The sequence below is a fragment of the Mustela putorius genome, unplaced genomic scaffold (genome assembly GCF_011764305.1).
Source record: "Mustela putorius furo isolate JIRA1106 unplaced genomic scaffold, ASM1176430v1.1 tig00000580_pilon_pilon_pilon, whole genome shotgun sequence".
In the NCBI taxonomy this organism is placed as follows: domain Eukaryota; kingdom Metazoa; phylum Chordata; class Mammalia; order Carnivora; family Mustelidae; genus Mustela; species Mustela putorius.
Window position 1 is genome coordinate 16,075,424 of NW_025421423.1, and position 27,583 is coordinate 16,103,006.

Consider the following 27,583-nt stretch of genomic DNA (forward strand, 5'->3'; position numbering starts at 1 on the left):
GCCCTTCCATACTGGCCTTTGTGGGCTTCAAGGTGATATTACTCAGTTTTCCTATCTAGAGCCTGGCTTGATGTGTCTTGAAGACTGTAAAATAACAAAATTGAAGGTCCTTGATCAGACTAGGAGAATAAAGATTTTTGTAAGAATAGTTGGAGGAAGAAGAGAAACTATATATTCTCCTTTCCCTGCCTCTCTCACATTTTTTATTTTTTTAAGGATTGTATCCATCTTCAAAGAGAGAAGAAGAGAGCACATGAGCACGGAGAGGGGCAGAGGGAGGAGAAGCAGACTCCCCAGGACTCCGAGATCATGACCTAGCTGAAGTCAGACACTTAACCAACTGAGCCATCCAGGCACCCCTCCTCCACATTCTGAATACCCAGCCTTAACTATCCCTAGAAAGATGGGGTAAAATCTTGCTAAGGGTCTCTTTAGGACTGATGATTCTAGAGATTCCTTCTATCACAGCTGACAGTTCCTGTAGTTGAATTAAATGGTAAAAACAACAGAACATGATTTTTTTTTTAAACTTTATTTACTTTTTTTTAGTAATCTCTACACCCAAAGTGGGCTTTGCAGTCACGACCCCGAGATCACGAATCTCATGCTCCTCCCAACTGAGCGAGCCCAGCGGCCTGGACCTGATTCTAAATCATCCTCTCGATTGGCTCCTCAGTGGGAAAAATTTTTAGGCTAGTTGGAAAAGGAAGGAAAACTGGAATGATGGTAATTCCTTTTAGGAGCATTCCTATTATTCTGTTTCCTTCCACTGTCCCCTCTCCCGAAATTACACTCAGACTAGCTATGAAGCCATTCTGTAAACAGATTCTGGAAACCCACAGCTTGATCACATTTACACAAAATCACTAGAATCTAATCTCCACAAAGGCAGGGATCTTTGATTTTGTTCACTGATGTTACTAAGTGCCTAGAATAGTATCTGGCACATAACAGGCACTCAATAAATACTTGCTGAACAGATGAATTGGAAGAAGACAGGGATCAAATGCAAGTGTTCTGTGCTTCAAGTCTCTCAATAAAGGTGGGAAGAGTGATGTTACCTCTCACAGCAGTTACCTTTTAAAGTCTGAGGGTTAACAGTGCTAGGATTATGCTTCATTAAGGGTGTCGCACACTTTTCCAAAAATATATTTATTTTAAAAAACAAAAATGAGACAAGTTTTATAGAGTCAGATTTTCCGGAGACAAACTAGAGTTTTGATTTCCACCTTGAGCAAAAGTTAAGCATCAGTAATCTCATGCAGAAGTATTCTCTGCAGGAGGTAAAACATTCTACTTGACTGCAAGCACTCAGTTCTCTAAATCTTGTTTGTACTTCTGCCATCATTCTACTCCATTCCAGGGCTCTGGCATGCAAGATAATCCGCCTCTAAAATTCGAAACTTCCAAATTGAGATGAACGATTGTTGGGTTTGGGTTGGGGTTTATAACCAATTCGATCATTAATCATTTGCTCCCTGCTCTTGGGGTCACTGCTGAGCCCAATGGCGCCTTCTCCATCACTGATTCCTACGACGTCCACTTCTTCTTTTTGTTTCTTACGGGTCTGGAGGTATAAAAATCTTAGGATTAAGGCAACATTCTCTCCATTAGCAAACCTTTATTTGGCACCTGTCAGGCACTAGGCATAGGGTGAAGGCTAGTGTTACAGCCTGCAGAACAATAAGGTGAAATCCTAAGTTTAAATGGATAGTAAGCGGACAAGCGGGGATACAGGGACGTAGTGAGAAAAGATAAAACCCCTACCCTCCTGGATGTCACAGTCTAACAGGGAAATAAGTAAATAGACAATGACAACATAGGGTGATCATGGTATGACACTGGAACGTCCATACTGTGAGAAGATACAAAGAAGAGGTAAGGAGTTGGGTGTGTCATGGTGGAGCTTCAGAGAAGGGAATTGCAGTTAGAAAAATAAATAATAGAGGAGAAGATGGATGTTAGCTGAAGCTCCTGTGGTCATCACTCACAATATATGTAAATTACACCAACATGCGCTACGCCTTAAACTTACACAGTGGTGTATGTCAGTTATTTCTCAATAAAACTAGAAAAAAAAAGATAAATAAGTTGGCAGACGGGGGAGAGAAGGTTTTGTTTTTTGTTTGTTTGTTTGTTTGTTTGTTTTTAAGATTTTATTTTTAAGTAATCTCTACACCCAGCAGGGGGCTTGAACCTACAAGCCTGAGATCAAGAGTTGGATGTTCTACCTAATGCACCAGCCAGGCACCCAGAAAAGGGTGTTTCAGTAAAGGTGTTACTCAAGAGAATAGATGGAAAGATTAAGTGACTGGTAAAGCAATAACCACCGGAAATTAAGAGCTTCATTGACACCATGAAATTAAATATAACACAGGAATACAAGATTTTATGCTGTCTTATCAAAACACCTGAATTTTGAGGTTTTTGTTTTGCTTTCAGGTAAAAAGTATGGCTCTTGGGGCACCTGGGTGGCACAGTCAGTTGAGTGTCTAACTCTCGATTTCAGCTCAGGTCATGATCTCGGTGTCATGAGATCCTGCCTTGCATGGGGCTCCAGGAGCTCAGACTTTGGGCTGATTCTTTCTCCTTCCTTCTGCTCCTCCCCCTGCTCACATACTCTCTCACAGATTAATTAATTAAATCTTTAAAAAAAAAAAAAAATTTGGCTCTTAAGTCACAAGTGACTGCAGAATTCACCAAGTCAGTATCTGAGCTTGATCTTCTTTTTTTTTAAGATCTTGTTTTTAAGTAATCTCTACACCCAACTTGGGGCTTGAACTCACAACCTATCCCATAACCACTGCAACCTGACTCAAAAGAGGGTATTACATAATGTTCTCTGAGAAAGTAAACAAATATTATATCTAGCATTCCTTAGAAGAATGGCTTGACTCCTCTAACCACTGGAATTGCCCCCATTCTTCAGAACTTACTAATGAACTCAGCACTAAGTGCCAGTCATAGTATCATACTAAGTCAACTATTACTTTATATACGTGTGTGTGTATAAAATGACATTTCTGAGTTACTCTCTAGTGAGTCTACACTACCAGTAAGTAACATTACAAATAGCTCAGTGAAAACAGGTTAAAAGGCAAAGGATATTATCATTTTATAAGCCATGAGAAACTGAGAACGTCCAAATGGTATGAAATCATTTAAAAGGCTTCCCACCATGAACAACTGCTGTTTCAGAATCCAGTCATCAAAATGTAATTAAACTAATTTCAGTAACAAATGAAATACCAGTTTCTATTGGTGTAATTTCATTTTAGTCATAGGCAAATCTATCCCTCCCTAAGTTGCTCTAAAACAGGTCAGGGGCACCTGGGTGGCTCAGTGGGTTAAGTCTCTGCCTTCGGCTTGGGTCATAATCCCAGGGTCCTGGGATCAAGCCCCACATCAGCCGGGAGTCTGCTTCCCTCTCTCTCTCTGCCTGCCTTTCTGCCTACTTGTGATCTCTGTGTCAAATGAATAAATAAAATCTTTAAAAAAACAAAACAAAACAGGTCAAACGCACTAGATAATTGCCTTTAGTAGCCAGACTAACTCAATAGTGAGCTGATTCTGCAGAATCAAAGTTCAGCATTCCAACACTTTATAAGACTCATTACAGCTAAAGGTTAAATTGTAGTGAAAGGACACTTCAGGTGAAGGCAACCAAAGGTGCAGATGCACCAAGATTTAAGTTGAAGATAACCTGACAGTGGAAGATAACGTAAAGACAAAGTTAAATGAGCAAGGACTAGGCCACAAATGACCTTATATACCATGCTAAGGTATCTAGACTTTATTCTCAGAGCCAATGAAGAGTTTAAGTCTTATTAATGGACATCGTTTAATACTGTGGGATAAGCTACACTTAAAAATACACATCGAAGGGCACCTGGGTGGTTCAGTCACTAAGCATCTGCCTTCAGCTCAGGTTCGAGCCCTACATCAGGCTCTCTGATCGGCAAGAAGACTGCTTTTCCCTCTCCTTCTCCCACTCTCCCTGTTTGTGTCCGTTTTCTCATGGTCTGTCAAATAAATCTTTTTTAAAAAACCAAAACAAATACATATTGATGGGGTACCTGGGTGGCTCAGTCAGTTAAGCATCTGCCTTCTGCTCAGGTCATGATCTCAGGGTCCTGGGATCCAGCCCCACAGTGGGCTCTGCACTCAGCAGGGAGTCTGATTCTCTCCCTTCCTCTCCCTCTGCCCTACCCCCAACTTGTACTCTTTCTGTATCACTCTCAAATAAATAAATAGTTTAAAGAAGAATACATATTGAGCTTCTACCACAATGCAGGCATGAGCTCCTTCCCCAAGGCTGGGAACTCAACAGTGAAGACGACAAACATGATTTCTACAATCAGGTTTCCTAATGTAAATGCTACAATAAACAAATCATTGTAAATTATAATAAATGCTATAAAAATAAAAGGATAAAGTGCTTTGGGTCACCTGGCTAACTCAGTTGGTAGAGCATGTGACTCCTGAGCTTGGAATGGTGAGTTCAAACCCCACATTGGACATACATATTACTTAAAAAAAAAAAAAAATACAATAAAAATAAAGTGCTTTGAGAAACCCTAAGGAGGAACAGCATGGATGGGCATTCCCCTAATCTGAATAGGGTCAGAAGCAGCCTCTCAGACTGATGAAATGACATTTAAACAGATGTGAAGACGAGAAGAGGAAAGCAAAATGTACAAAGGCCATGAGTGATGAACCTCTTGGTGTGTTCAAGGAAATGATAGAAAGCCAACATGCTTGGGGTACAGAGGCCAAGGCAAAGAATGGCAGGAGTTGAAACCTGAGGAGCCAGAACATACAAAATTTTGTAGGCCACAATAAGCAGTTGAAATTTTATTCTAAGTGCAGGAAACCACTGAGTTTTAAGCAGGGGAATGATATGATCTGAAAATTTGTAAGGTTCATTCTAAAAACCTGATGTAGAATCGATTAACAAGATAAAAATGGAAGCAGGAAGACCACCAAGAATGCAACTGAAATTTCAGAGAGAGAGGTGACGGTTACTTGCACTAAGATAGTAACCGTGGAGATATATGGGGTGAATCCAAACAGTAAGGAAAAAAAAGAACTCAAGAGTGACTCCTAGGTTTCTGGCTCGAGCAGCTGCAGAGATACTGACACAGGGAACACCTGAAACTAGCTTGAGGAAGAAATCAAGAGGTCTTTTATTTTAACATGTTAAGTGCAGGAGACGGAGTAGTGACTTCTAAAGCTCTCAGAACCTAATTCCTGAACCTCTGAACATTGCCTTATATGGAAAAGGGTCTTTGCAGATGGGATAAGGATCTTGAGATGGAGACATTAGCCAGGATTATGTGGGTGGGCCCTAAATGCCATTCCATGTATCCTTGTAAAAGAAGACAATGGGAGATTTCACAGACAGCAAGCAACAGGAGAAAGAAATGTGATCCGGGATGCAGAGATTGGAAAGATGTGGCCACGAGAAGCTGAAAGAGCCAAGGAACAGATTCTTCTCTACAATTTCTGGAGGGCATGTGGTCCTGCTGACACCTTGATTTGGGACCAATGATACTGATTTCAGATTTCTGACCTACAGAATGGTAAAGAAATAAATTTCTGTTGTTTGAAACCACCAAGTTTGTGGTAATTTGTTACAGTAAGCCACAGGAAACTGACACATTAAGTTTGAAATGCCTGTCCAGCAACCACATAGAGGTTTCAATAAGGTGTTGGTTAAAAGGGTCTGGATTTCAAAAGTTAAAGTTATTGTTTTAAATATCCTTAAGAATTTGAAAGTTGTACTCTTACCTCCAGGTCCTTTCGAATGCTCTCAAACTCCTCAATGTCATCAAGCTTCAGCTCCAGGCGGGTTGGTTTTCGCCGTAGCATACTGAGATCAACACTAAAGGCCAGACCCAGAGAACTATGAGCTGTTAGAAATAGCAGAGGAGGAAAAACTGGAGGTGATAAAGCTTGGCTACAAAAACAAGATCAATTTGTCAGCATGCATGCTAAAGGAACGGTGATACAAAAGACTCATTTGGGTTCACACACTTCTAAGTCATTAGATGAGTGATTATTACATGATGGAGATCCATAACTCTGCAATTCAAAAAAAAAAAACCGTCTTCAAGAAAAAAAAAGAGCAAGCTACCTATAAAAAAGAGAATTCTAGGCAACAATCACTTCAATTTTATATTTCAATCACATCCAAAGAATTATTCTAGCTCAGAGAATAAAGTTAAAATAACACATCTTAATTCAGTATAATTACTGGGAGAGTACATACGCCAATAAATTAGATCAACTCTGCATGAGAACTGTGACAGATCTGTGGTCACTCCTGAATACTTAAAATCAGCTTACTAGGGACGCCTGGGTGGCTCAGTGGGTTGAGCCGCTGCCTTCGGCTCAAGTCATGATCTCAGGGTCCTGGGATCGAGTCCCGCATTGGGCTCTCTGCTCAGCGGGGAGCCTGCTTCCCTCTCTCTCTCTCTCTGCCTGCCTCTCTGTCTACTTGTGATCTCTCTCTCTGTCAAATAAATAAATAAAATATTTTTTAAAAATCAGCTTACTAAATCTCATGAAAACTCCCTATAACTCACCAATTCACAGAGTTATCCTCAGGGTCTAAACGGGTCCTAAATGGAAAGGTCATTCATTAAACAAACACTTCTTGTGCTCCTGCTCCAGAGTTAAAAGGCATAGTCACAGCCTGTGGGGAAAACAAACACGTAAACAGAAAATTGCAACACACTCTAATAAAGGACTCAGATGGAGGACAATGCAATGGCATCACACAGGCACCCAATCCAGTCTGGGTGGTGTGGGGGGTAGACAGGGACATGGAAGACTTCCTGGAGGAGATCTCTTAGCTGACTTGTGAAGGGCAGGCAGAGACAGGCAGGTAAGAGAGAACAAATAGACCAAGAGGCTCAAAAGAACAATCCTGAGGCTGAAAGCCAAAGATAATGCTTATGCTAACAGGAACCAATTTTTATTAAAGATGATGAAATTCACCAAGTGAGTTTAATACCTGTTAATGGCATCATCTTTCTATTCTCCGTAACACCCAGCAGAGTACATGTACTGGTGAATAAACTGAGACACCCAAATAAAGTGAAATGAACTTTTCTTGAGCACTGTGCTACACTTTTCCATTCCTATTCTTTACATTTTTATTTGAACACAGGGACCCTGTGCTGCTGGCAAAATTACCTCTATTTTATAAATGAAGTTGAAGCTCTTCAGTTTGGTTAATAAATGTCAGCCTCCTATAAAACTTACACACGGGTCTGTCTAGGTGGTGAGGATTAAATGAGAATGATGTAAATGAAAGCTCCTTTAAAGTATGTACAGCTATAGGGGTGCCAGGCTGGCTCAGTCAATAGTGCATCAGACTCCTGATCTCAGGGTCATGAGTTCAAGCCCCACACTGGGCATGGAGCCTACTTAGAAAAAAAAAGGGGGGGGGGGCTGTAGGGAGGTGCCTGGGTGGCTCAATCGGTTGGGTACCTGCCTTTGGCTCAGGTCATGATCCCCAAGTCCTGGGATCCAGTCCCTTCCCCTGGCTCGTGGGCACATGTGCACACCCTCTTTTATTTAAATAAATAAATAATATTTTTTTTAAAGTATGTATGGGTATAAATTATTATTAGAGCTTTCTAGGACGTAGCTAGAGACTACAAAGTATACAAAGGAAGAAATGTATCCTTCCATGAAGCTTGGAACAGAACAGGTGATGTTCTCAACACTGGCACATTAAATTTCATATTGTTTTATATACTTTCAGAAAGTATCTTAGGGCACCTGGCTGGCTCAGTCGGTGGAGCATGGGACTCTTCATTTCCAGGTTGTGAGTTTGAGCCCAAGGTTGGATGTAGGATTACTTAAAAATAAAATCTTAAAAAAAAACAAACACAAAACTAAATAAATCAGAAACGAACTTAAATCCAATGTAAACAAATGGTAGAGGAAGCCAAAATTCCAAGGGGAGAGTAAGGAAGGAAAGGATATGTAAAAGAGAAAAGCTCTGCTGTACATTTTCTTACATTTTCGTCCCTTTTCTGCAAACTGTGTCAAGCTCGCCACTGGGAGGCAGTACAGAGTAAAGGGCAAACGTGCTCGCTCGAGAGGCGAAAAGGGCTGAGGACAGATTCTAATCCCACGTCACTCACTGATCTTGGACTGTCAGTTTCATCTTTCACCAGACTTTAGTCTCCTCCTGTTGTTTACACTGTCGTATAGACTAAACGAGGTAAGGCACTGTAAGTTCCTGGAACATAATCTGGCATTTAATAAACGCCCAATAAATAACAGCCCTTATTATCGTAATTGTCCTTGCAGAGGTTTGGGGAGGGGGCTCTGCCCAGCTCGAGGAACACCAATATTTTAAGCGTCTCCACCCCCGACACGAAGGCAAAGCCCTGGTCTTGTTCATCTCCGCTGCTCCAGTCCCCAGCGGAACACAGGGCCCTGCAGAGTTGGGGGTGTGCCCTCTACCTGACGCCCTCACAGGCATCCTCTCTCCCTCTGAGTCAGATACAAAGACCAGTCTGAATACAGACAAAAGCAGGCCGTGGCTCCTCCCCGGATCTTTATTTTATTTCGGCGCTAGAGGGCTCTTCGAGCTTAATCTACCGCCACTGCCCAAATCCACCAAAAATTCACTCAGCCCAGAGGAAGGCCCTGGTAAAACTTCCCGACGCGGAGGAGAACAGCACTCCCTCCGCAGCTCCAGAGTGGCACCCCCGGGTCCAGAGCGAGAGTTTCCATGGCCTCATGGCCCTCCGCTCCAAGAGGACGGAAGCCTCTCGGAAAGCCGGGGGCGACGTCAGGGCTGAAAAGCCCTCCATTTGCTCCGGAGTTCAACCCCGAGCCGCGGGACTCAACAAACCTACCTCTTTTCAAGCCGGTTCAGCCTCTTCCCGGAACCCCGGCACCCACCGCGAATCGTCTGTGAAGCGAACTGGACTACACTTCCCAGAGTCCTTTGAGCCTCTCCCCGGCAGTACCTCGTCTTCGCGTGCTTTTCCTCAGAGACTCTACGGTTCACGCTACTCTTCGCGCCACGACGCTTCCGTACTACCACTCCCATCATGCTCCACGCCTCCCGCGGCGCAGCGACGGCCCTCGGCCCATTTCCGATCCGTGACGTACTTCCGCTTTGCTGGGCGCGCGGTGGACGGTCTGAAACGTAGAGCTTGGCTTTCGCTGTGGTTTCGCGGCTCGGGAGCTCAGCATGGCTACCTCACGAGCTTCCTCCACGGTACGGATCTCAGCTCACTCTGGCGAGGAACACGGAGGGGCTTGGGGGCGGGAGCAGCGGTTCCTGTGAGATGGGGCTGCTTGGGAGCAGGCTAAGGTGGTGGAGGACGGAGGTGAAAGACTGCGAGACTTGGTCCTTAGAGGAGCAGCGTTTTCCTGATCGCTAAGTGCGTTCCGGTGCTTTAGTTCATTTGCACCTCTCACTACAGCCCCGAACTATAAATACGTCTTCCAGCTGGTCCAAAAACGGAGCTCTGGAAGGGAGTAGTGTCTCGGCTCAAGTTTATGTGTACGTCACATTTCTTAATTATAGTAAGGCTTTCTAACTTCGTATATATTGCCCTACGGCCCTTGATATTTCCCCTGTGATGAGCAGTAGCCTTGGAAGTTTCATAAAACCCAAGAGGAGATTGCAACGGAATGATGTAACTGTGTTCCAAAGCAAATCTGTGGTAGAAAGCTTACCAAGCGTAATTCACTCGTTTTATTAGCTTCTTCCTATCCGCAAAGCCTAAGTAATTGACAGACACCCCCATCCCTGCTGCCCCCAGTCATGAAGATACCTTAACCGCTGACCAACTTGTTCTTTCCGTTGAGGAGCTCCATCCTTCAGCAGAGCCTAATAAATGACTGAGATTAAGGCTCAGGTTAATCCCTGTCTTTGATTTATCAGGCAACCAAAACTAAGGCACCTGATGACTTAGTTGCTCCTGTTGTGAAGAAACCACACATCTATTATGGAAGTTTGGAAGAGAAGGAGAGGGAGCGTCTGGCCAAAGGAGAGTCTGGGATTTTGGGAAAAGAAGGACTTAAAGCTGGAATTGAAGCAGGGAATATTAACATAACCTCTGGTAAGATGCAAATTGTGAGTCTCTCTTTATCTTTGTATTATAGTCAGAAATTTCAATTAGACCTAGATCTGTGTAAGGCCATCCTTTGTCTAATTAGCATCCTTTGCCTGGGCATCCTTTGCCTGGTTAGCATCATCCAAAGAGCCTGTCAGTTAAAACCTTTTATACGGTTTTTCTTCCACTGAGTCATCAGTAATCTTACCAGGAATTTATTCAGTGTATATTTGGATTCAAATTTATCCCATTTATCTTCTGAAGATCTAATATAGTTTTGGCATTGCTTTGGAGCAACTATGGTTTGTAACATTTTTTCCCTTTTTAGTTTCCCAGTTTTTAAGTGAAAGATCTGTTTTAAATCATAAAAGTAATATTTTTTAAACTTTTTAAAAAAATATATTTGACACAGAGAGAGACATCACAAGTGGGCAGAGAGGCAAGCAGAGACGGAGAGGGAAGCAGGCTCCCCGCAGAATGGAGAGTCTGATGTGGGGCTCGATCCCAGGACATTGAGATCATGACCTGAGCCAAAGGCAGAGGCTTAACCCACTGAGCCACCCAGGCGCCCCAAAAGTAATATTTTTATTTTGAAAGAAATCAAAGTGTTAGGGTGCCTGGGTGGCTCAGTCAGTTAAATTGTCTCTCTCTGTCTCAGGTCTTGAGACCTGGGATCAAGCCCCACATTTGGCTCCGCTCAGCTGGAGTCTGCTTCTCTCTTTCACTCCTATGCACACACCTGCTCTCTCTCAAATAGATAAGTAAATCTAAAAAAATCAAAGTGTAGAAATGTGTAAAGTAGAAAATCCTGTAAATTTTATTGGCTCTATATCTTTCCGATAACTTACTAAAGCTGTAAAAAATTATAATTTTTTTCACAAATGAAACATATACAAGTTGCTTTGTAACTTGCGTTTTTCACTGATATACTGTTGAGGTTAGCTTTCCACATCAATAACTAATGGTCCTTTGTATCTCTGTTTATTTAGAGTGCACAAGCATCCCAAGCAAGCTTCACGCTCACCTGAGAGCCCAGTGTGAGGCTTATGACCTGAGATTGTCTCTAAAGTTGTAAATGTTTGTCATAAGAAATTTACAAACAGTACAGAGAGTAGAAAATGAATAGACTTCTTTACAGAAAGGACTTTTCTTAAGTTTCTCATTGATCCTCCCACACATTTTATTTTCTATATAGATGCACTTTAATGACTTTAAAGCTGTATCACCACTGTAATTCTCACTTTTTCATCAAAATCCTTGTATTCATAGGCGCTTGGGTGGCTCAGTCTGTTAAACATCTGATTCTTGATCTCAGATCAGGTCTTGATCTCAGATCAGGTCTTTATCGCAGGATTGTGAGTTTACCCTTACATTTGGCTCCTCACTGGGTGTGAAGCCTACTTTAAAAAAAAAAAAAAAAATCAACCATGTATTCAGTGTGGGTTTTAAAACTAACTGCTAGATTGTTCAAAAAGCCTAGAGTCAAGACATGGATGGAACTGGAGAGAATTATGCTAATTGAAATAAGTAAAGCAGAGAAAGAAAATTATTATATGGTTTCACTCATATGTGAAACATAGGAATAGCCCGGAGGACCAGAGGGGAAGGGAGGGAAAACTGAATGGGAAGAAATCAGAGAGGGAGACAAACCATGAGAGACTCTGGGAAATAAACTGAGGGTTATAGAAGGAAGGGGGGGCAGGGGATGGGGTAACCAGGTGATGGGTATTAAAGAGAGCAGGTGTTGTGATGAGCACTGGATGTTATACGCAACTAATGAATCGTTGAACACTACACCAAAAACTAATAATGTACTATACGTTGGCTAACTAAACATTAAAAAAAAAAAAAAAAAGCCTATAGTAAAGGGATAGCATTTTCATGGTAGTTTATTAGTTATATTTGTAGATGTCCCAGATTGGGACTTCTTTAGAGAATAGGTTTGGCAAGTGTTAAAATAATATGTCTATTTTATCTTCTGGATAGAAGGTCTAGTTAATTCATTTGTTGAAGGTGCTTCGTACTCTTACTTTCTCATCTTAGTTATGTGTGTACCTAGGTGTAAGGTTGTCACAATAAGATGATACGAGGGGTGCCTGCATGGCTCAGTCAGTTAAGCATCTGACTTGATTTTGGCTCAGATCATGATCTCAGGGTCATAGGATCTGAGCCCTGTATTGGCTCTCTGCTCAGTGGGGAGTCTGCTTCTCCCTCTACCTCTGCTCTTCCCCGCACTTATGCACATGCTTTCTCAAATAAAATCTTTTTCTTTTTTTAAGATTTAATTTATTTATTTTACAGCGAGAGAGAGACACAAGCAGTGGGAGTTGGAGAGGGAGAGGCAGGCCTCCCAGCAAGCAGGGAGCCCGATGGGGGGCTCGATCCCAGGACCCCGGGATCATGACCTGAGCCGAAGGCAGATCCTTAACAACTGAGCCACCCAGGCGCCCCTCAAATAAATAAAATCTTTAAAGAAAAAAAAAGATGACTTGAGCTGTTTTCCTTCCTTTTAAAGCTATGTCATTTAGTTTTTTGTGTTTGGCACAATTTAATAACCTGAGAATCAGTAAACTATGAAGTATATAATTGACTAGTTCTTAGAGGGTATACAGACTGCAATTGTAAGAAATTATTTTCCCCCATTTGAAGAAGATCTCGTGATTATGCTGATATTGCCTGTTCTTTTTATAGGAGAGGTGTTTGAAATTGAAGAGCACATCAGTGAACGACAGGCCGAAGTGTTAGCCGAATTTGAAAGAAGAAAGCGAGCCCGGCAAATCAATGTTTCCACTGATGACTCAGAGGTCAAGGCTTGCCTTAGGGCCTTGGGGGAGCCCATCACACTTTTTGGAGAGGGTCCTGCTGAAAGAAGAGAAAGGTGCCCTTTCTGAATTTATGCTCTCTTTTTTAATCACAAGATTCTACTTTCAAATTTTAGTTGATACATGTAGCTAAAACCTTAACAGAATGTCTCAAATAATGTTAATACCATGTCTTACTAAGTTGTTTTATATAGTTTAGCTCATAATCTGAGTAAGCCAATTTTTTATTCTGCTATTAATTTTTCTTTAGAAACTGTGAATAAGATATTAACGTGCAAACCCCCCCCAATATGGAATTGTGAGTTGAGTAAATATTTGTTTTTATTTGTTGTTGAACTTTGAAAATATGGACAACACGCACGTTCCCCTTGTCAGTGTGGTGAAACATAACGATAAGTATTTGGGGGTGGTTTTTGAAAAGGGGCACTTTCCTCAGATGATATCCTTGTGATTTTATGGTTTGGAGTCTCTTAGTGACAGGCTAGTCATCTGCGTGATAATGATCTTTGTCTCTCTGTCCACTGTCTCATCTCTCCCTTTCATCATTTTTTTCTTTATTTGTGTATTCTGCACATTTAATCACTGTAAAACCTCTACTGTATCTTATGTCCATTAAATAGAACCAGTAATGCTGGGCTTGTTTAAATTAGAAAAGAAAAAAAAAAACACCAACCACTGTTTATCAACCCAGTATCTTACAAACCCAGCCTGGCTGGCCACAAGGGTGAAAAGGGTAAGGGAGGAGGAGGCTCCCCTGGGCAAGTGGCGGGGTGGCAGGAAGAGCTAAAGGACAGAAAGAAAAGGGAACTCCCAGATGGGAGGGGACTGGTTGTCGTTAGGGGAGGGGTGCAAAAGGTACTCCAGAAGAGTGGAACATGGGGAGTGGACAGGTCAGTGCTTTCTCCACCAGGGCCCAGTGTTGGAGGAGGCGCTGTGTGCCACCATTGCCTGCCACTGGCATTTGGAGAACAGTGACCCATGAGCCCTGGACGTGACGAGCCCCTCCGATTCATGGATGACAGTCTGCCCCTGCCGCCGTGGTCTCCTTTTCCTTGAGGCTCATCTATTCCTCAGTGCATTGACTCTCTTTGGGCCTTTTTTCTCATTTACTCTTCGGCCTGCTGCCAACTGACTGACCACTGCCACATGAAGATTACTCTTTATTAAGGTCACTAGCTCATCTTTAATAAGAATGGCCCTGTCAGCCACTCCCTCCTTGAAAACACTCCCTTTCATAAAACCAAATCTTAATTTCCCTCCTGTTTCTCTGGCTAATTCTTCTAAGCCCCCTTTTTCCCTGCCCATCCTTTACGTAAATTGCAGTTTTTCCCCATATTTTGCCCTCACTCTGGGCAATCAGATCCATTCCCATGGTATCATTTACTGTGTATATTCTGATGATTCCCAGGTCTCTGTGGCCTGGATATTCTGTAGGTACTTCAAATTGGACATGTCTGGGTTGAACCCATCTGTTTCCCACCCTTCTAACACTACCATTCACAGGTTTTGGTTGTTTCACGTCCTTTGTAATCCATCAGCAAACTCTGTTTCTAGATTTATACCAAAATGTACCTCCGGGGTGTCCTCTTTTCTTTACCTTCTTTGCTTTCACACCTAGATCATTGTAAGAGCCCCAAACATGTTGTGTAATTGATTACTTAAAATTCATCAGTGTCTTCTTAAACATAGAATAAAAAAACTGTTGATCATGCTCTTCAACCTCTTATGCCACTCTTTCCCAGTTTACTAAACTTAGAACCCTTAAGGGTCCTCCTGAATAGTCAAACTCATTTTCTGTTTTTCCCTCTTAATTTTTTTCTCTTTTTGTTCCACTCTCTTGCCTTTTAAAGCCTTTTTATTCTTTTGATTTTAGCTTAAATACCACCTTGTCCAAGAAGAATTTTTTATCACCTGTCCCTTTATAATGTAGGCCCCTCCAATATTGTCTGTCGTGGTATGTTACTTTCTTAATAGCATTTTCAGAGGGTGTGCTTTTATTGTTCTTTATATCGTTTGTCTTCCAGCCAACAGCAAAGTCTGTCTTATTGTGACCTTAGGTGAACGTCTTGAGTCCCTCCTGCCACTGTCTTAATTCAGTCCACCATTAAGAGTCAGAGGATCCTAAATAGTAGGTTGATTTCCGTGCTTATATTATTCCCTCTTCAGCCCGTTCTCTCTACTTTCCCACGGAATCTTTCTCATGTGTAAATTCTCCTTACTAGGCATAAGGAGCTCTTTATGACCTGGCCTCGACTTACATTTGCAGACCTCTCTCACACCAGCCCTTCTCTGGCACTCCATGCCGCAGCCGTACTGAAATATTTGCAATTCCAAGCTCACCACTCTTTTCCTACCTTCAGACCTCTGCATTTGTTGAACCATCTGCTTCAGCTGTCCTCCTCCATTCTTGACCTATTGACCTTACTAATTGAGGACTCAGTTTACGAAACACCTCCTCCGTGAAACCTTTCCTGGTCCTTTCCAAGCCTAGGTTAGGTATTTCATTTATGTTCCTCCTTAGCACCCAGGACATATCACTGCCATAATACTTAGTATAGTGTATTGTGGTTCCCTGGTACTTTCCACCCACCTTCTCTGACACCCCGTCCCCTCTGCCATGATTATGCTACTTGGAATCAAGAACTGCTTCTTAGTCATTTTTGTACACTTAGCACCTCAGTCGTATCCGGCACATTGTGGCACTGAACAAAGATTGACTGTCTTTGTAGACCAAGTGGTAGCAATGTTGGGGTTGGTTGACTTTAAATTGAATAGGGTAATTGCTTATAGTTCAGATTAGGGAATCTTCAAATAAAGAAGACTCAGTGAACGAAATCACACTGGAGGTGTGCCTGGCTGGCTCAGTCAGAAGAGCATACAACTCTTAATCTTAGGGTTGAGTTTGAGCCTCACACTTGGTGTAGAGGTTACAGAAAAGGAAAGGAGAAAAGAAAGGAATTTAAAAAAAGAAATCACACTGGAAGTTGAGGCATGACAACTTGACTCTTAAAGAAGGTTGTTTGGCATTTAAACGGTGAGAGAATAGGGCAGGCTTTCTCCCTTCTTTGACACACTTCACAGTCTCATCTCAACTTCATTTAAATTCTGATCTTTTTTTGTTACAGGTTAAGAAATATCCTCTCAGTAGTTGGTACTGATGCCTTAAAAAAGACCAAAAAAGATGATGAGAAATCTAAGAAGTCCAAAGAAGAGGTAAAATATGTGTTTGGCTTCACAGTACAAAAGTGAAGGAAATGAGGGATTAGTTCTCTCATTTTCTCTTGTCAGGGTTTGCTTTGCTAGAGGGAAGGGAATGTGTCTGAGTATTCAACGAATTAGGAATAGATACTGGCAATTGTTTGTGGTTCCTGTGTAGGTGTAAGTGAAGGTAGGTATAAGTGGGTTTCCCATTCAGGAAAAAAAAAAAAAAACATAGCATTCCTGGTATAACTTTTAACAAGGAACGGGAAGTCATCTAGTAAGAGCTCGTAAACAATAGAAAGCACACGTGCCTGATTTCATCCTATTACTGAACTAATTCACCTTTTTTGTAGGCAGTTACAATAGAAATAGAGAATTGACAACCATGAGATGGGCAGGAATGCTTCAGACTTAACATTTCTGCTTTTAATTTCACTTTCAGTATCAGCAAACCTGGTACCATGAAGGACCAAACAGCCTGAAGGTCGCTAGACTGTGGATTGCTAATTATTCACTGCCCAGGTAAAGAGGCCTCTAGAAGGAGAAAGAAGCATATTTTTTCTTGTTTTCTCTTAAGGACTGAGGATCTATTAGAAAGACTGTGGTTAAATGAAAATTGAGTGGTAGGAATACTCACGTGAAGCCTTTTTTCAACCTGTTCGCTCACGGTAATCATCTGTGCCACAGGGCAATGAAACGCTTAGAAGAGGCCCGTCTCCATAAAGAGATTCCTGAGACAACCAGGACCTCCCAGATGCAAGAGTTGCACAAATCTCTCCGGGTAAGAGGCTCTCAGTGATTGTCCAGTGTAGTAAGGGCTCTTAAATACTCATTCGATGGCCTACTGTGGCCTACCGCATGGGAGGTAAAGGCAACTACTATTATGCCACCCTCCTTACACTTGCTGTTTGGGAGGAGCCATCAGTTAGGGTGGCAAGAACCTACTCTGGTTGGTACTCAGCAGAGGCCTGTGGTTCTGCTTTTTAATTCCTTTTTAATATATCAAAGCTGTACTTTAGCTCTCTCCATGGCTTTCCTGTGTACGCTGAGTTGACAGCGAAAGTAATGATACTACTTGTTTAAAAGACAGCTTGCTGGAGTTCTGTCCATGAACATAAGTGCCTCTTAACAAGAGACATATAGAAGAATCTTGGGGGGGGTGGGCTAAAACTAGAAAATTGGGTGTTCTTATTGTGGAAAAACCAAGAAACTTTGGGGTTAGCCTATTAATGTTTACCATTTGTTCTTTTTTTAAGTCTTTGAATAATTTCTGCAGTCAGATTGGGGATGATCGACCTATCTCCTACTGCCACTTTAGTCCCAATTCCAAAATGCTGGCCACAGCTTGTTGGTAAGTCCCGGTTTTTACAGTGATATTTTTCCTAAGTGGAGGACAGATTCAGGGAAAAAAGAAAAAAACAGCCTTTGTCTTAGATGCTCGTTTATGCGTCTTTACCTCTGCTGCTCATGATCGCGCCAAAGTAGAGACTCCGGTGCTCACCCGCTACATTACACAGGATAATCTGCACTTTGCAGTTCTTTTATTTTGAAGGGACCCCAGAGATCCATGCCATGTCGGTCATGTTCTGAACGCTAGTGTTTTGGAGCAGATACATAGTTTATTGACTGACGGGTTTCCACACCTCAATATAGCTTTTCTTCTTTAGTTAGGCAAGATGCTCTGTAAGCGTAAAGCAGGGTGAGATGATGTTGTGAACCATTTTGCCTTAATAGTGTGTGGTATGTGTAAGGACTCAGTGAACACGAATTACTGGTTTTATATTTCCTAGTTGCCACCACCTATGCAGAAAGCTCTTAGGATGTGATAACGTTGTTGTTTTGCTCTATTTAGTTATTTTTGTGGAACATGGCCATCTAGTGAGAAGGGAAGCTTCCTTATGTTGTATGCACAGGAACTACTTGACAGGGTAGAAATTGAGATTGGTTCAGGAGAAAGCCAAGGACCTACTCATATCCCTCTACCTCTCCAAGCTTCAGCTACCTTCCTTATAAGTAGAAATGGTCATTCCTACATTATTTACCTCACAGGTCTACTGTAAGAATCATTTGAGGTGTTAGATATAAAAGTAATTTGTTGGAAGTTTTCTGAAATAAAAAGTCTTCTAAAAAAAATTTTAAGTACTTCGTAAGCAGCAAAATAATATTTCTATTTAAGGAGGTAGTATCATTATTAATATTATTCTTAGATAGTTTAATTCATCCTCCCTTCCTTCACTAAAGAACGTTAGGGAGCATAGCAACTTGTACTATATTAACTCTAGTCCTGTAGAGGCATCTGGCTGCATGAGATGTGGATGCAGCTTTCTTCTATAAACCATCAAATCATAAGCCTATTAGTTTTCCTTTTGTGTACCACTGTGAAGTTTGTTGGGGGAGAGAAGAGCTTGTCCTTTAGGAATGTTACCAAGGTACCTTTTCCTTCCCAGACCAACCCTGGCTGAGATGCTTTCCTTTATATTTGATAGGAGTGGGCTTTGCAAGCTCTGGTCTGTTCCCGATTGCAACCTTCTTCACACTCTTCGAGGTGAGTTAGAATCTTGTTTAAACCTCACTCATGGGCACTTGGGTGGCTCAGTTGGTTAAGCGACTGCCTTTGGCTCAGGTCATGATCCCAGAGTCCTGGGATTGAGTCTGCATCAGTCCTGGGATTGATCCCTGCTCCATGGGGAGTCTGCTTCTCCCTCTAACCTTCTCCCCCCTCACCTTCTCCCCTCTCATGCTCTCTCTCAAATAAATAAATCTTTTTAAAAGATTAATAAATAAATAAACTTCACTTGTGGGCAATCCTATCGGGACCCGTCTCACTCTTGAGAGCTTTTTCTGTATCTTCACTTAATGAATTTCTGTTACTTTACTCAGTCAGTCAGTATGTACATACATACATACATACACACATACATACATACTCATCAATCAATCTCACTCTTTTTCCCAGTGTGAACCCTGTCAAACAGCAAAACTCTACTATCCTGCCTGCCTGACACTCAGACCTGATACACACAGATTTTTTTTTTTTTCTTTTAAAAGATTTATTTGAGGGACTCCCTGATAGGCAGGGAGCCCGATGGCAGACTTGATCCCTGGACCCTGGGATCGTGACCTGAGCCGAATGAAGATAGGTTAACCAACTGAGCCACCCAGATCCCCCACACAAGATTAATTCTTGATTTGAATTGTCTTGGGTGGTTCTCACCACAAGGCTCAAAGACAGTGACTTTATACAAACTGTTCAGATTTTTTTTTTCATGTTCAGCCCCATTCTGGCATTATACAATCTCTGAACCAAAAGTGAAGGTTGTATTTTGCTCTTTTTGATGTAATTTTAATAATAATTTTAAAAAATTTTTTAATAGTTCAGTAATCACTTCAATACCTTGTCCTCATGTTCCCTAATGTATATTGTGTTACTCATCATAGTCTGTTCTGTACATAAATTGTAAGGGGTAGGAAACCTTTAACTTTGATTTCTTACATTCCTTTAGGCCATAACACAAATGTAGGAGCAATTGTATTCCATCCAAAATCCACTGTTTCCTTGGACCAAAAAGATGTCAATCTGGCCTCTTGTGCTGCTGATGGTTCTGTGAAGCTTTGGAGCCTTGACAGGTGAACCTGACTCTTCTGCCCATACTGCAGTTACTAAAGTAGAGTTGCTTGGTTATCCTTGGGACCTGAAAATCTGTCATCTAACCTCAGAGATGGTCTGAGTCAGGGGAACTTGGTGTGAACATAGAATGTGAAATTTCTTTCTTTGACCTCTTCTCACCAGAGGAGTTATGTCAGGTTTTTATTTGTTAACTTTGCACCTTGATTTTTCCCCTAACATAGTAGCCATTGTTTTCCCAGTCCAGTTATTCTAGAAAGATCTGTTGATACCTCCTGTATAATACACTGACTTGGAGAGAAGCACTGTTTGGTAGATGAACTAAAAGAGAACATTCTTGGCAGCACATTGGCTCCCAGCAGATGACTGCAGGGGAGAGGACAGTGAAGCTCTGAGGCAGTATTACGAAGGTCGTGGGGATTCCTCCCAACACGATCCTCCTTTACCTAGAACATATTTTCCCATTACGACAGTTTGGGGTTTTTTTTAATGTGTTTATGATTATTGTTTTCCAAGAAATTTGTGAAAGCACTTTGTTGGCTAAAGGAAATCTGAATTCACTTGCTTAATTTTCTTTCTTTGGGAAAGCACATGCGACTTTCCTGCCAGGTTTTTGTACAGAGCTAATTAGTCTCTACTCTTTGCCAGACAGGGTCTTACCTCTGAGCACAGCCAGTTTTAATTGGCTTTGTATCACTTAGCAATATTTGTTCCCCTAGGGCTTTGATTAGCTCTATGTATGCACATTGACAAAGTTCCCTTTTTAATTGCCCTCTTTAGGGTTTGTGTTTACTTCCTTTCTCTGGTGTTTCAGTTCTTTTTTCTTTGGTTGCTGGGGAGTAGAATTTAATGGCCACCAAAGGAAATTAAGCCTCTGTTGAGGAGCTCCTTTTTTCATTTGCATCCTTCAACAAGCTAAAATTTGAGACAAATTTATCTTTAATCCACTTGTACCAAAACTTCTGTAGCTTTGCATCCCTCTCAAAATATGTTTCCTTTCTAGAATCTCAGCTCTCCTTTGGTGTAGAGACTATTTTGCTTGTCAGGCTGTATTATCCTTTATTGTTCTCTAATCCTGAATGATAATAGCATTAAGCATTGATTAACATATTGAATTGAGATAAAGCAAGATAGTATGTATTGAAGTACTAAGGGCAGTATTGCACAGGAAATAGCCCCAAATCTTTTAAGACTTCAGAAAGTAGCATAAATTGTTAACCCTACTTTTTTTTTTTTTAAGCCCTGTATTTTTAACAGTGAGTTTAGTTAAAATTTGGCCTTTTAAATCTACAGAATGGGTGTGTCTGTCGCAACAGCTAATAAATTCAATGAACATTTATGACTATAAAATAGTTTATTCCCTTCTATTGATTCTTTTTCAGTGATGAACCAGTGGCGGATATTGAAGGCCATACAGTGCGTGTGGCTCGTGTAATGTGGCATCCATCAGGGCGTTTCTTGGGCACCACCTGGTGAGCCATCCTCTTACTGTTCTATCCATACAGACCTGTGGCATCCTGTTAAGCCTCACGACTAACTGCCAAGGAAATTTTCAGACCAGAGATCTTCAAATAGGATTTTCTTGGGCTGCAATGAATCAGAATTAGAGTATATGATAAAGTTTGGGCGAAGTGTATTTGCTTTTAAACTTCAGTTAATCTGAAATTTCAGTAATTGCCAGAAAACTAGAACTTTCACTGTTCTCTTTCTTGACCAGTCCTAGTGGTGTTTTTGTTTTTGTTTTGTTTTTCCACTGCACATTATATTGAAATCACTTTGCTTACAAGTTGGTCTCCCTTTCTGGGGCATCTGGCTCAGTCAGTACACCATGCAGCTCTTGATCTTGGGGTTTTAAGTTCAAGGCCCACATTGGATGTAGAGATTACTTAAAATCTTAAAAATTAGGGGCGCCTGGGCAGCTCAGTGAGTCGAAGCCTCTGCCTTCGTCTCGGGCCATGATTCCAGGGTCCTGGGATTGAGCCCCACATTGGGCTCTCTGCTCAGCAGGGAGCCTGCTTCTTTCTCTCTCTCTCTCTCTGCCTGCCTCTCAGCCTACTTGTGATCTGTATCTGTCAAATAAATAAATATATATATATTTTTTTTAAATTAAATTTTCTCCCTTTCTGGTTCTGCAACTTCATTAAGGACAGAATCTGTTAAATACTTTTTTTTTTGGTAAAAGATTTTATTTATTGATTTGAGAGAGTGAGCACGAGCAAGCGGAGAGGCAGAGAGAGAGCAAGAAGCAGACTCCCTGCTGAGTAGGGAGTCGGACATGGGGCTCCATCCCAGGACCCTGGGATCATGACCTGAGCTTAAGGCAGACGCTTAACTGACTAAACCACCCAGGCGCCCCAAAGAATTTTTATTTGGGGGAGAGAGAAGGGGAGAGGAAGAAGTTGACTTCTACTGAGCAGGGAGCCCCATGCAGGGTCCCATCCCAGGACTCCAGGATCATGATCTGAGCCAAAGGCAGACACATAACTGAGCCACCCAGGCACCTGAGAATCTTTTTTCTTTTAAAGATTGTTTTTGTTTGAGAGAGAACACAGGTGTGGGAAGGAGCAGAGGGAGAGGGACAAGCGGACTTCCTGCTTAGTGCAGAGCCCAATTTGGGACCTGATCTCAAGATCCTGAAATCATCACCTGAGCAGAAACCAAGAGTCAGACGCTTAACTGAGCCACCCAGGCACCATGTTAAAGAATTCTTTAACTGAGATACAATTTACATGCCGTGGAATAGATTTATTTTTAGCGTACAGTTCAAATGCATATGCTCAGGTAACCCATATCTCTGTCAACGAACTGTTTCCATCATCCTGGAAAATTCCCTCCTGCCCTTTTGCAGGGGACTTCCCCTTCTAAAGCAACCACTGTTACAGTTTCTATGAACGTAAATTAATTTGGTCTGTTCATATTCTGTGAACTTGTTTGTGCCTAACTTCTTTTGCTTAGCATAATGTTTTTAAGATTCATTTCAGGGCACCTCGGTGGCTCAGTTGAGCATCTGGCTCTTCCTTTCGGCTCAGTTCATGATCCCAGGGTCATGAGATTGAGCCCCACATCAGGCTCTGTGCTGGACATGGAACCTGCTTGAGATTCTCTCTCACTCTCTCTTTCCCCCTCTCTCTCAGGGAAAAGGGGGTGGGGATCATTTCTGTCGTGTGTATTAGTAGTTCCTTTTTATAGCCAAGGAGTATTCAGTTGTATGGCTCTGCCACAGTTCATCCATTCTCCTGTGATGGAGATTTGGGATGTTCCCAGGTTTGGGTCAGTCAGAATAAAGGTGCCGTAAATACTCTTGTGCAATGTTTTTGGCAGACATGTATTTCTTTACTTTCTCTTGAATGAAAAACCAGGGATGTGGTAGCTAGGTCATAGAGTAGCTGTATGTTTAACTTTTTTAAAACTCCCAGCTGGTTTTTCAAATTCATTGTAAATTTCACATTCCCAGAATTCTGCTTGCTTCACATCCATGCCAGCATTTTGTGTTGTCAGTTTTACCATTTTGACTGTTCTGTCAAGTGCATAGTGAAATTTCATAGTTTTAATTTTTATTACTCTTATGACTCATGGTATTGGGTATTTTATCGTCAGCTTATTGACCATTTGTAAACGGTCCTCTGTGCATTGCCCAGATGCTTTACCTATTTTTTTAATGAGGTTTTTTTTTTCTTTATTTTTACACACAGTTCTACCACCATGTATTTGTTTGTTTGAGGTTTATTGAGGTGTAGTTTTTTGGTTTTGGGTTAAGTTGTGAGTGTTTTGCTTTAAAGTTTTGTTCTATTTAAGGGGTTCCTGAGTGGCTCATTCAGTTGAGCATCCGACTCTTGATTTCGGTTCAGGTCATGATCTCAGGGTTGTGAGATTGAGCCCCATATTGGGCTCTATGCTCAGCATAGAGACTGCTTAAGATTCTCTCCCTGGGCCTCTGGGCCATGCAGTCGGTTGAACGTCTGACTCTTGATTTTGACTTGTTTTTGTTTTTAAAGATTTTATTTATTAGAGAGAAAGAGCACAAGCAGGGGGAAGTGGCATAAGGAGAGGAAGAAGCAGGCGCTCCTCTAAGCAAGGAACCCAATGTGGGACTCAATCCCAGGACTCTGGGTCACGACCCGAGCCAAAGGCAGATGCTTAATCACCTGAGCCACCCAGGCGCCCCAACTCTTGGTTTTGGCTCAGGTTGTGAACTTCAGCTTGTGGGATTGAGCCCCGAGTCAGGCTCAGCACGGAGTCTGCTGGAGTTTCTTTCTCGCTTTCCCTCTCCCTCTCTTGCTTGTGCGCGCATGGCATGCGTGCATTCTCTTTTGCTCTCTCTCTAAAATTAAAAAAAAAAGATTCTCTCCCACTCCCTCATACTTTATCTCTTTAAATAAATAAGTAAATAAATAAATAAAAAGTAAGTTTTATTTATTTAAGTAATCTCCACACCCAACATGGAGATCAAACTCAAAACCGTGAGGTGAGTCGCGTGCTCCATGAGCTGAGCCAGCCAGGCACCTCTCTACCACCAGTTATTGAAGAGACTTTGTTTTCCTGTTGAAATTGCTTTAGTGGCCTCATTAAATGACCCACATTAAGTGACCCACAAAAAAATGTGTGAGTCTCTTCCTGTACTCTCTCATCTGTTGCATCGATCTGTTTCCTTATGGCTGATTTTTGTATCCCCAACATCCAGTTTAAGGCCCCCAAAATACTCAGTGAGTGAAAAGACTTAACAGTGGAATTGAGAAAGACGGCAGCAGTCTCTGCTGGGCCATTCTAACAGAATTTTATTCTTAAAATAGCCACTGAAATAAATTTGTAGGAAGTCCCTGGTTTCCCAGGTAGCACTCAAGACAGATCTGCTTAGTTGTTGAGGTATTTTTTTATGCCAGAAAAGAATTTTTTGTTAATATGGATGTATGAATAGTAAAAAGAGCAAGCACAAGCAGGGGGAGCAGCAGAGGGAGAGGTAGAAACAGGCGCCCCTCGGAGCCGTAGAGCCTGACACCGGGATCATAACCTGAGCTGAAGGCATGTGCTTAACCGGCTGAGCCACGCAGGCGCCTCATCAGAAGCATAATTTAAGCTACAGGTGTTTATAGTACGTTACACATTGTAGAAACTGAGTATTTGCCTGTTCATTGTTGGTTTGATTTTTTTGTAGCTATGACCGCTCATGGCGCTTATGGGATTTGGAGGCTCAAGAAGAGATCCTGCATCAGGAAGGCCACAGCATGGGCGTATATGACATTGCCTTCCATCAAGATGGCTCTTTGGCTGGCACTGGGTAAGCCTTCTTCCACCTAGCCAGGGGCAGCTCAGTAGTTCACCTGTTACGTATCCCTGCTTCCACAGAGAAATGGATTCAAAATAGTCACTTACAAATTATTTTGTCAGGGGACTGGATGCATTTGGTCGTGTTTGGGACCTGCGCACAGGACGGTGTATCATGTTCCTAGAAGGCCACCTGAAGGAAATCTATGGAATAAATTTCTCCCCCAATGGGTAAAATAAACTCATTGATTGAGGGGCGGGAAAGGTTAGTGGTCAGAATGTACCTTTGTTTCTAACTTGGACACTACGTCTGATCCGTAGCTACCACATTGCAACCGGCAGCGGTGACAACACTTGCAAAGTGTGGGACCTTCGACAGCGGCGTTGTGTCTATACCATCCCTGCCCATCAGAACTTAGTGACTGGTGTCAAGTTTGAACGTAAGCGTTCCTCCTGTTTTGCCTAATCACAGGACAGACAGAGTGCACTGCTGTGGAATGCAGGCCGTGCTTTAGCTTAACTTGCACGCAGAGTAAGAGAGAATTTGGCCTCTGTTGAAAAAGGAGCACATTACAAATTCCTTCCCTCTGTCACATTTTTGGACAGCTATGGCACAGCATGCTTCCTGTTTTGGGAAGTAAAGAAGATTTCCATAAATGCTTTGAGTCATTTTTTTCCCTGAAAGTTATAAGCAGTGAATCCTTTTTCTTTTCTTTTTTTTTTTTTTTTTTTTTTTTTTTAAGATTTTATTTATTTATTCGACAGAGAGAGAACACAAGTAGGCAGAGAGGCAGGCAGAGAGAGAGAGGAGGAAGCAGGCTCCCTGCTGAGCAGAGAGCCCGATGCGGGACTCGATCCCAGGACCCTGAGATCATGACCTGAGCCGAAGGCAGCGGCTTAACCCACTGAGCCACCCAGGCGCCCTAAGCAGTGAATCCTTAATGTTATTCTGAAAAGATTGTCAGGGAAAGAGCCAGAGGACCTTAATAATGTTACTCATTTTTTAAGTCTGTAGTCCTTTTTCCCTGGAGGCCTCATAGGAATGTAGATGAGAATATTGGGCTTTTCCAAATGGGGAAATACTTGATACTTGAATTCCTCAAGCAGCTCCCCTTCTTTTCTCTTAAAGCTATCCATGGGAATTTCTTGCTCACTGGTGCTTATGATAACACCGCCAAGATCTGGACCCACCCAGGCTGGTCCCCACTGAAGACTCTGGCTGGCCATGAAGGCAAAGTGATGGGCCTAGACATTTCTTCTGATGGGCAACTCATAGCCACTTGCTCATATGACAGGACCTTCAAGCTCTGGATGGCTGAATAGGCAAGACCATGGACAAAGGACCAACTTCAAGCTCTTCCTTAAGAGCCATTTTCAAAAAAGAAAGGAATTGATTTGTTTCATTCTATCATGTTTTTTTGCCAATTGCCATGTATAGGCCCTCAAAAGAATTGGATTTCCAGGTCAGCCTCCACTCCAGGTGGGCAGCCCAATCTCTGGGTCTTGATGAACCCCTTTCGTAGTTGAAATTTTATTTTCATCTTCAAGCCCTGCCACGGACTATGTAGACATTGTGGTTATTAATCTTTTATTTGAATGCCCTGTTGCCTCCTTCACAGCACTCAGGATTGTGACTGGCTCCTTTTTTAATTTTGAAACTTGGCTTTCCATTACATGGTACATGCTTCAGGACTACATGTGACCCACAGAGCAACGCAGCTGAGCTGTAGTCTGGAAGCCCTCAAGTAAAGGGGCACTCCTTGCTACACACTGGTTAACTCTGCCTTGACAGAGTGGAAACCTTTCCTCTGCCTTGAGAACAGGAGACGAAGAGGTGGACCACAGCTATGCTCAGGGTGATGGAGTAAAGAAGATTTTACCTCTTCCTGTTGAGTTTGCTTGGAATGCTAACCACATCAGGAAGTTCAGAACTGAATATTTGCCCTGTTCGAAAATGTCTTTCATTTTGCTTCGAAGTTTGGCAATTTTTGTTACCCCAAAGCTAGGCCATTGTGCCAAGAGGCAATGGAATTTCTAGAAAGCAAACATGAAATCTCTGTTGTGCCACCTCCTTTGTATTGATTATTCAGAGGATGTACCTTTCATGCCAGGGTAACTGGGAAAAATCCCAAAGGGGTATTCCTCAACATCAACTTCTTTTTTCTTTATTATGCATTTGCTACAGAGTAAAATCCTATTATAAAAATGTCCTTTAAAGACTTATTTTATATAGTTAGGCATTTTCTGAATCCCAGCCATTGGTCCATGGATGTTCCCCTTTTTTTTGATTTGAGGTATAACAGATGCTATCAAATGTGGCTTACTCCAGTTTTTCTCTTCTTAATAAGCACGCTGCTAATATTTCTACTGCCTTGTAGGCCTGACTATTAGCAAACTGGGTCTAGGCTCTGCAGTTCGTACTGGCCTTGTAGGCCTGACTATTAGCAAACTGGGTCTAGGCTCTGCAGTTCGTACTGAGGCTGTGCAGCAGTCACCTTCACCTCTTCCCACCCCAAATACACAACTGCTGAACACAAAGTACGCAGTAAACTCTGATAGAAATACAGGAATTTGGAAGA

General features: G+C 42.1%; 2 protein-coding genes across 5 annotated transcripts; one reads left to right on the forward strand and one right to left on the reverse strand.

Moving 5' to 3' along the window:
- Positions 1 to 1,136: 1,136 nt before the first annotated feature.
- On the reverse strand, positions 1,137 to 9,015 carry CDC26 (cell division cycle 26). 3 transcript variants are annotated; one of them, XM_004747833.3, is made up of 4 exons: positions 8,883 to 9,015; positions 6,588 to 6,697; positions 5,791 to 5,884; positions 1,137 to 1,567 (listed from the first exon to the last, which is right to left on the reverse strand). In XM_004747833.3, the coding sequence occupies exons 2-4, from the start codon at positions 6,638 to 6,640 to the stop codon at positions 1,391 to 1,393; spliced, it is 324 nt and encodes a 107-aa protein (XP_004747890.1). In that variant the 5' UTR covers positions 6,641 to 6,697; positions 8,883 to 9,015; the 3' UTR covers positions 1,137 to 1,390. The 3 variants fall into 3 exon arrangements, with proteins under 3 accessions (XP_004747890.1, XP_004747891.1, XP_004747892.1); XM_004747834.3 differs by lacking the exon at positions 8,883 to 9,015 and adding an exon at positions 8,034 to 8,170; XM_004747835.3 differs by lacking the exon at positions 8,883 to 9,015 and having other exon boundaries at positions 5,791 to 5,912.
- Positions 9,016 to 9,125: 110 nt separating this feature from the next.
- On the forward strand, positions 9,126 to 27,221 carry PRPF4 (pre-mRNA processing factor 4). 2 transcript variants are annotated; one of them, XM_004747837.3, is made up of 14 exons: positions 9,126 to 9,250; positions 9,923 to 10,100; positions 12,786 to 12,972; positions 16,042 to 16,129; positions 16,560 to 16,639; positions 16,805 to 16,898; positions 17,374 to 17,468; positions 18,604 to 18,662; positions 19,621 to 19,744; positions 21,125 to 21,214; positions 24,895 to 25,017; positions 25,128 to 25,235; positions 25,326 to 25,444; positions 26,134 to 27,221. In XM_004747837.3, exons 1-14 carry the CDS (start codon positions 9,224 to 9,226, stop codon positions 26,325 to 26,327), a joined length of 1,566 nt encoding a protein of 521 aa, XP_004747894.1. In that variant the 5' UTR covers positions 9,126 to 9,223; the 3' UTR covers positions 26,328 to 27,221. The 2 variants fall into 2 exon arrangements, with proteins under 2 accessions (XP_004747894.1, XP_044937666.1); XM_045081731.1 differs by lacking the exons at positions 9,126 to 9,250; positions 9,923 to 10,100; positions 12,786 to 12,972; ... (1 more) ...; positions 16,560 to 16,639; positions 16,805 to 16,898 and having other exon boundaries at positions 18,565 to 18,662.
- Positions 27,222 to 27,583: the final 362 nt, after the last annotated feature.

Bases quoted from the DNA above. Each gene is read 5' to 3' on its own strand.
- CDC26 (XM_004747833.3), bottom strand. From the start codon at position 6,640: ATGACCTTTCCATTTAGGACCCGTTTAGACCCTGAGGATAACTCTGTG. The intron at 5,885-6,587 runs GTGAGTTATAGG...TCTGGCCTTTAG, and splicing joins GAGGATAACTCTGTGAATTG to TGTTGATCTCAGTATGCTAC. The intron at 1,568-5,790 runs GTAAGAGTACAA...TTATACCTCCAG, and splicing joins GCATTCGAAAGGACCTGGAG to ACCCGTAAGAAACAAAAAGA.
- PRPF4 (XM_004747837.3), top strand. From the start codon at position 9,224: ATGGCTACCTCACGAGCTTCCTCCACG. The intron at 16,130-16,559 runs GTAAAATATGTG...TTTCACTTTCAG, and splicing joins CTAAGAAGTCCAAAGAAGAG to TATCAGCAAACCTGGTACCA. The intron at 25,236-25,325 runs GTAAAATAAACT...TCTGATCCGTAG, and splicing joins ATAAATTTCTCCCCCAATGG to CTACCACATTGCAACCGGCA.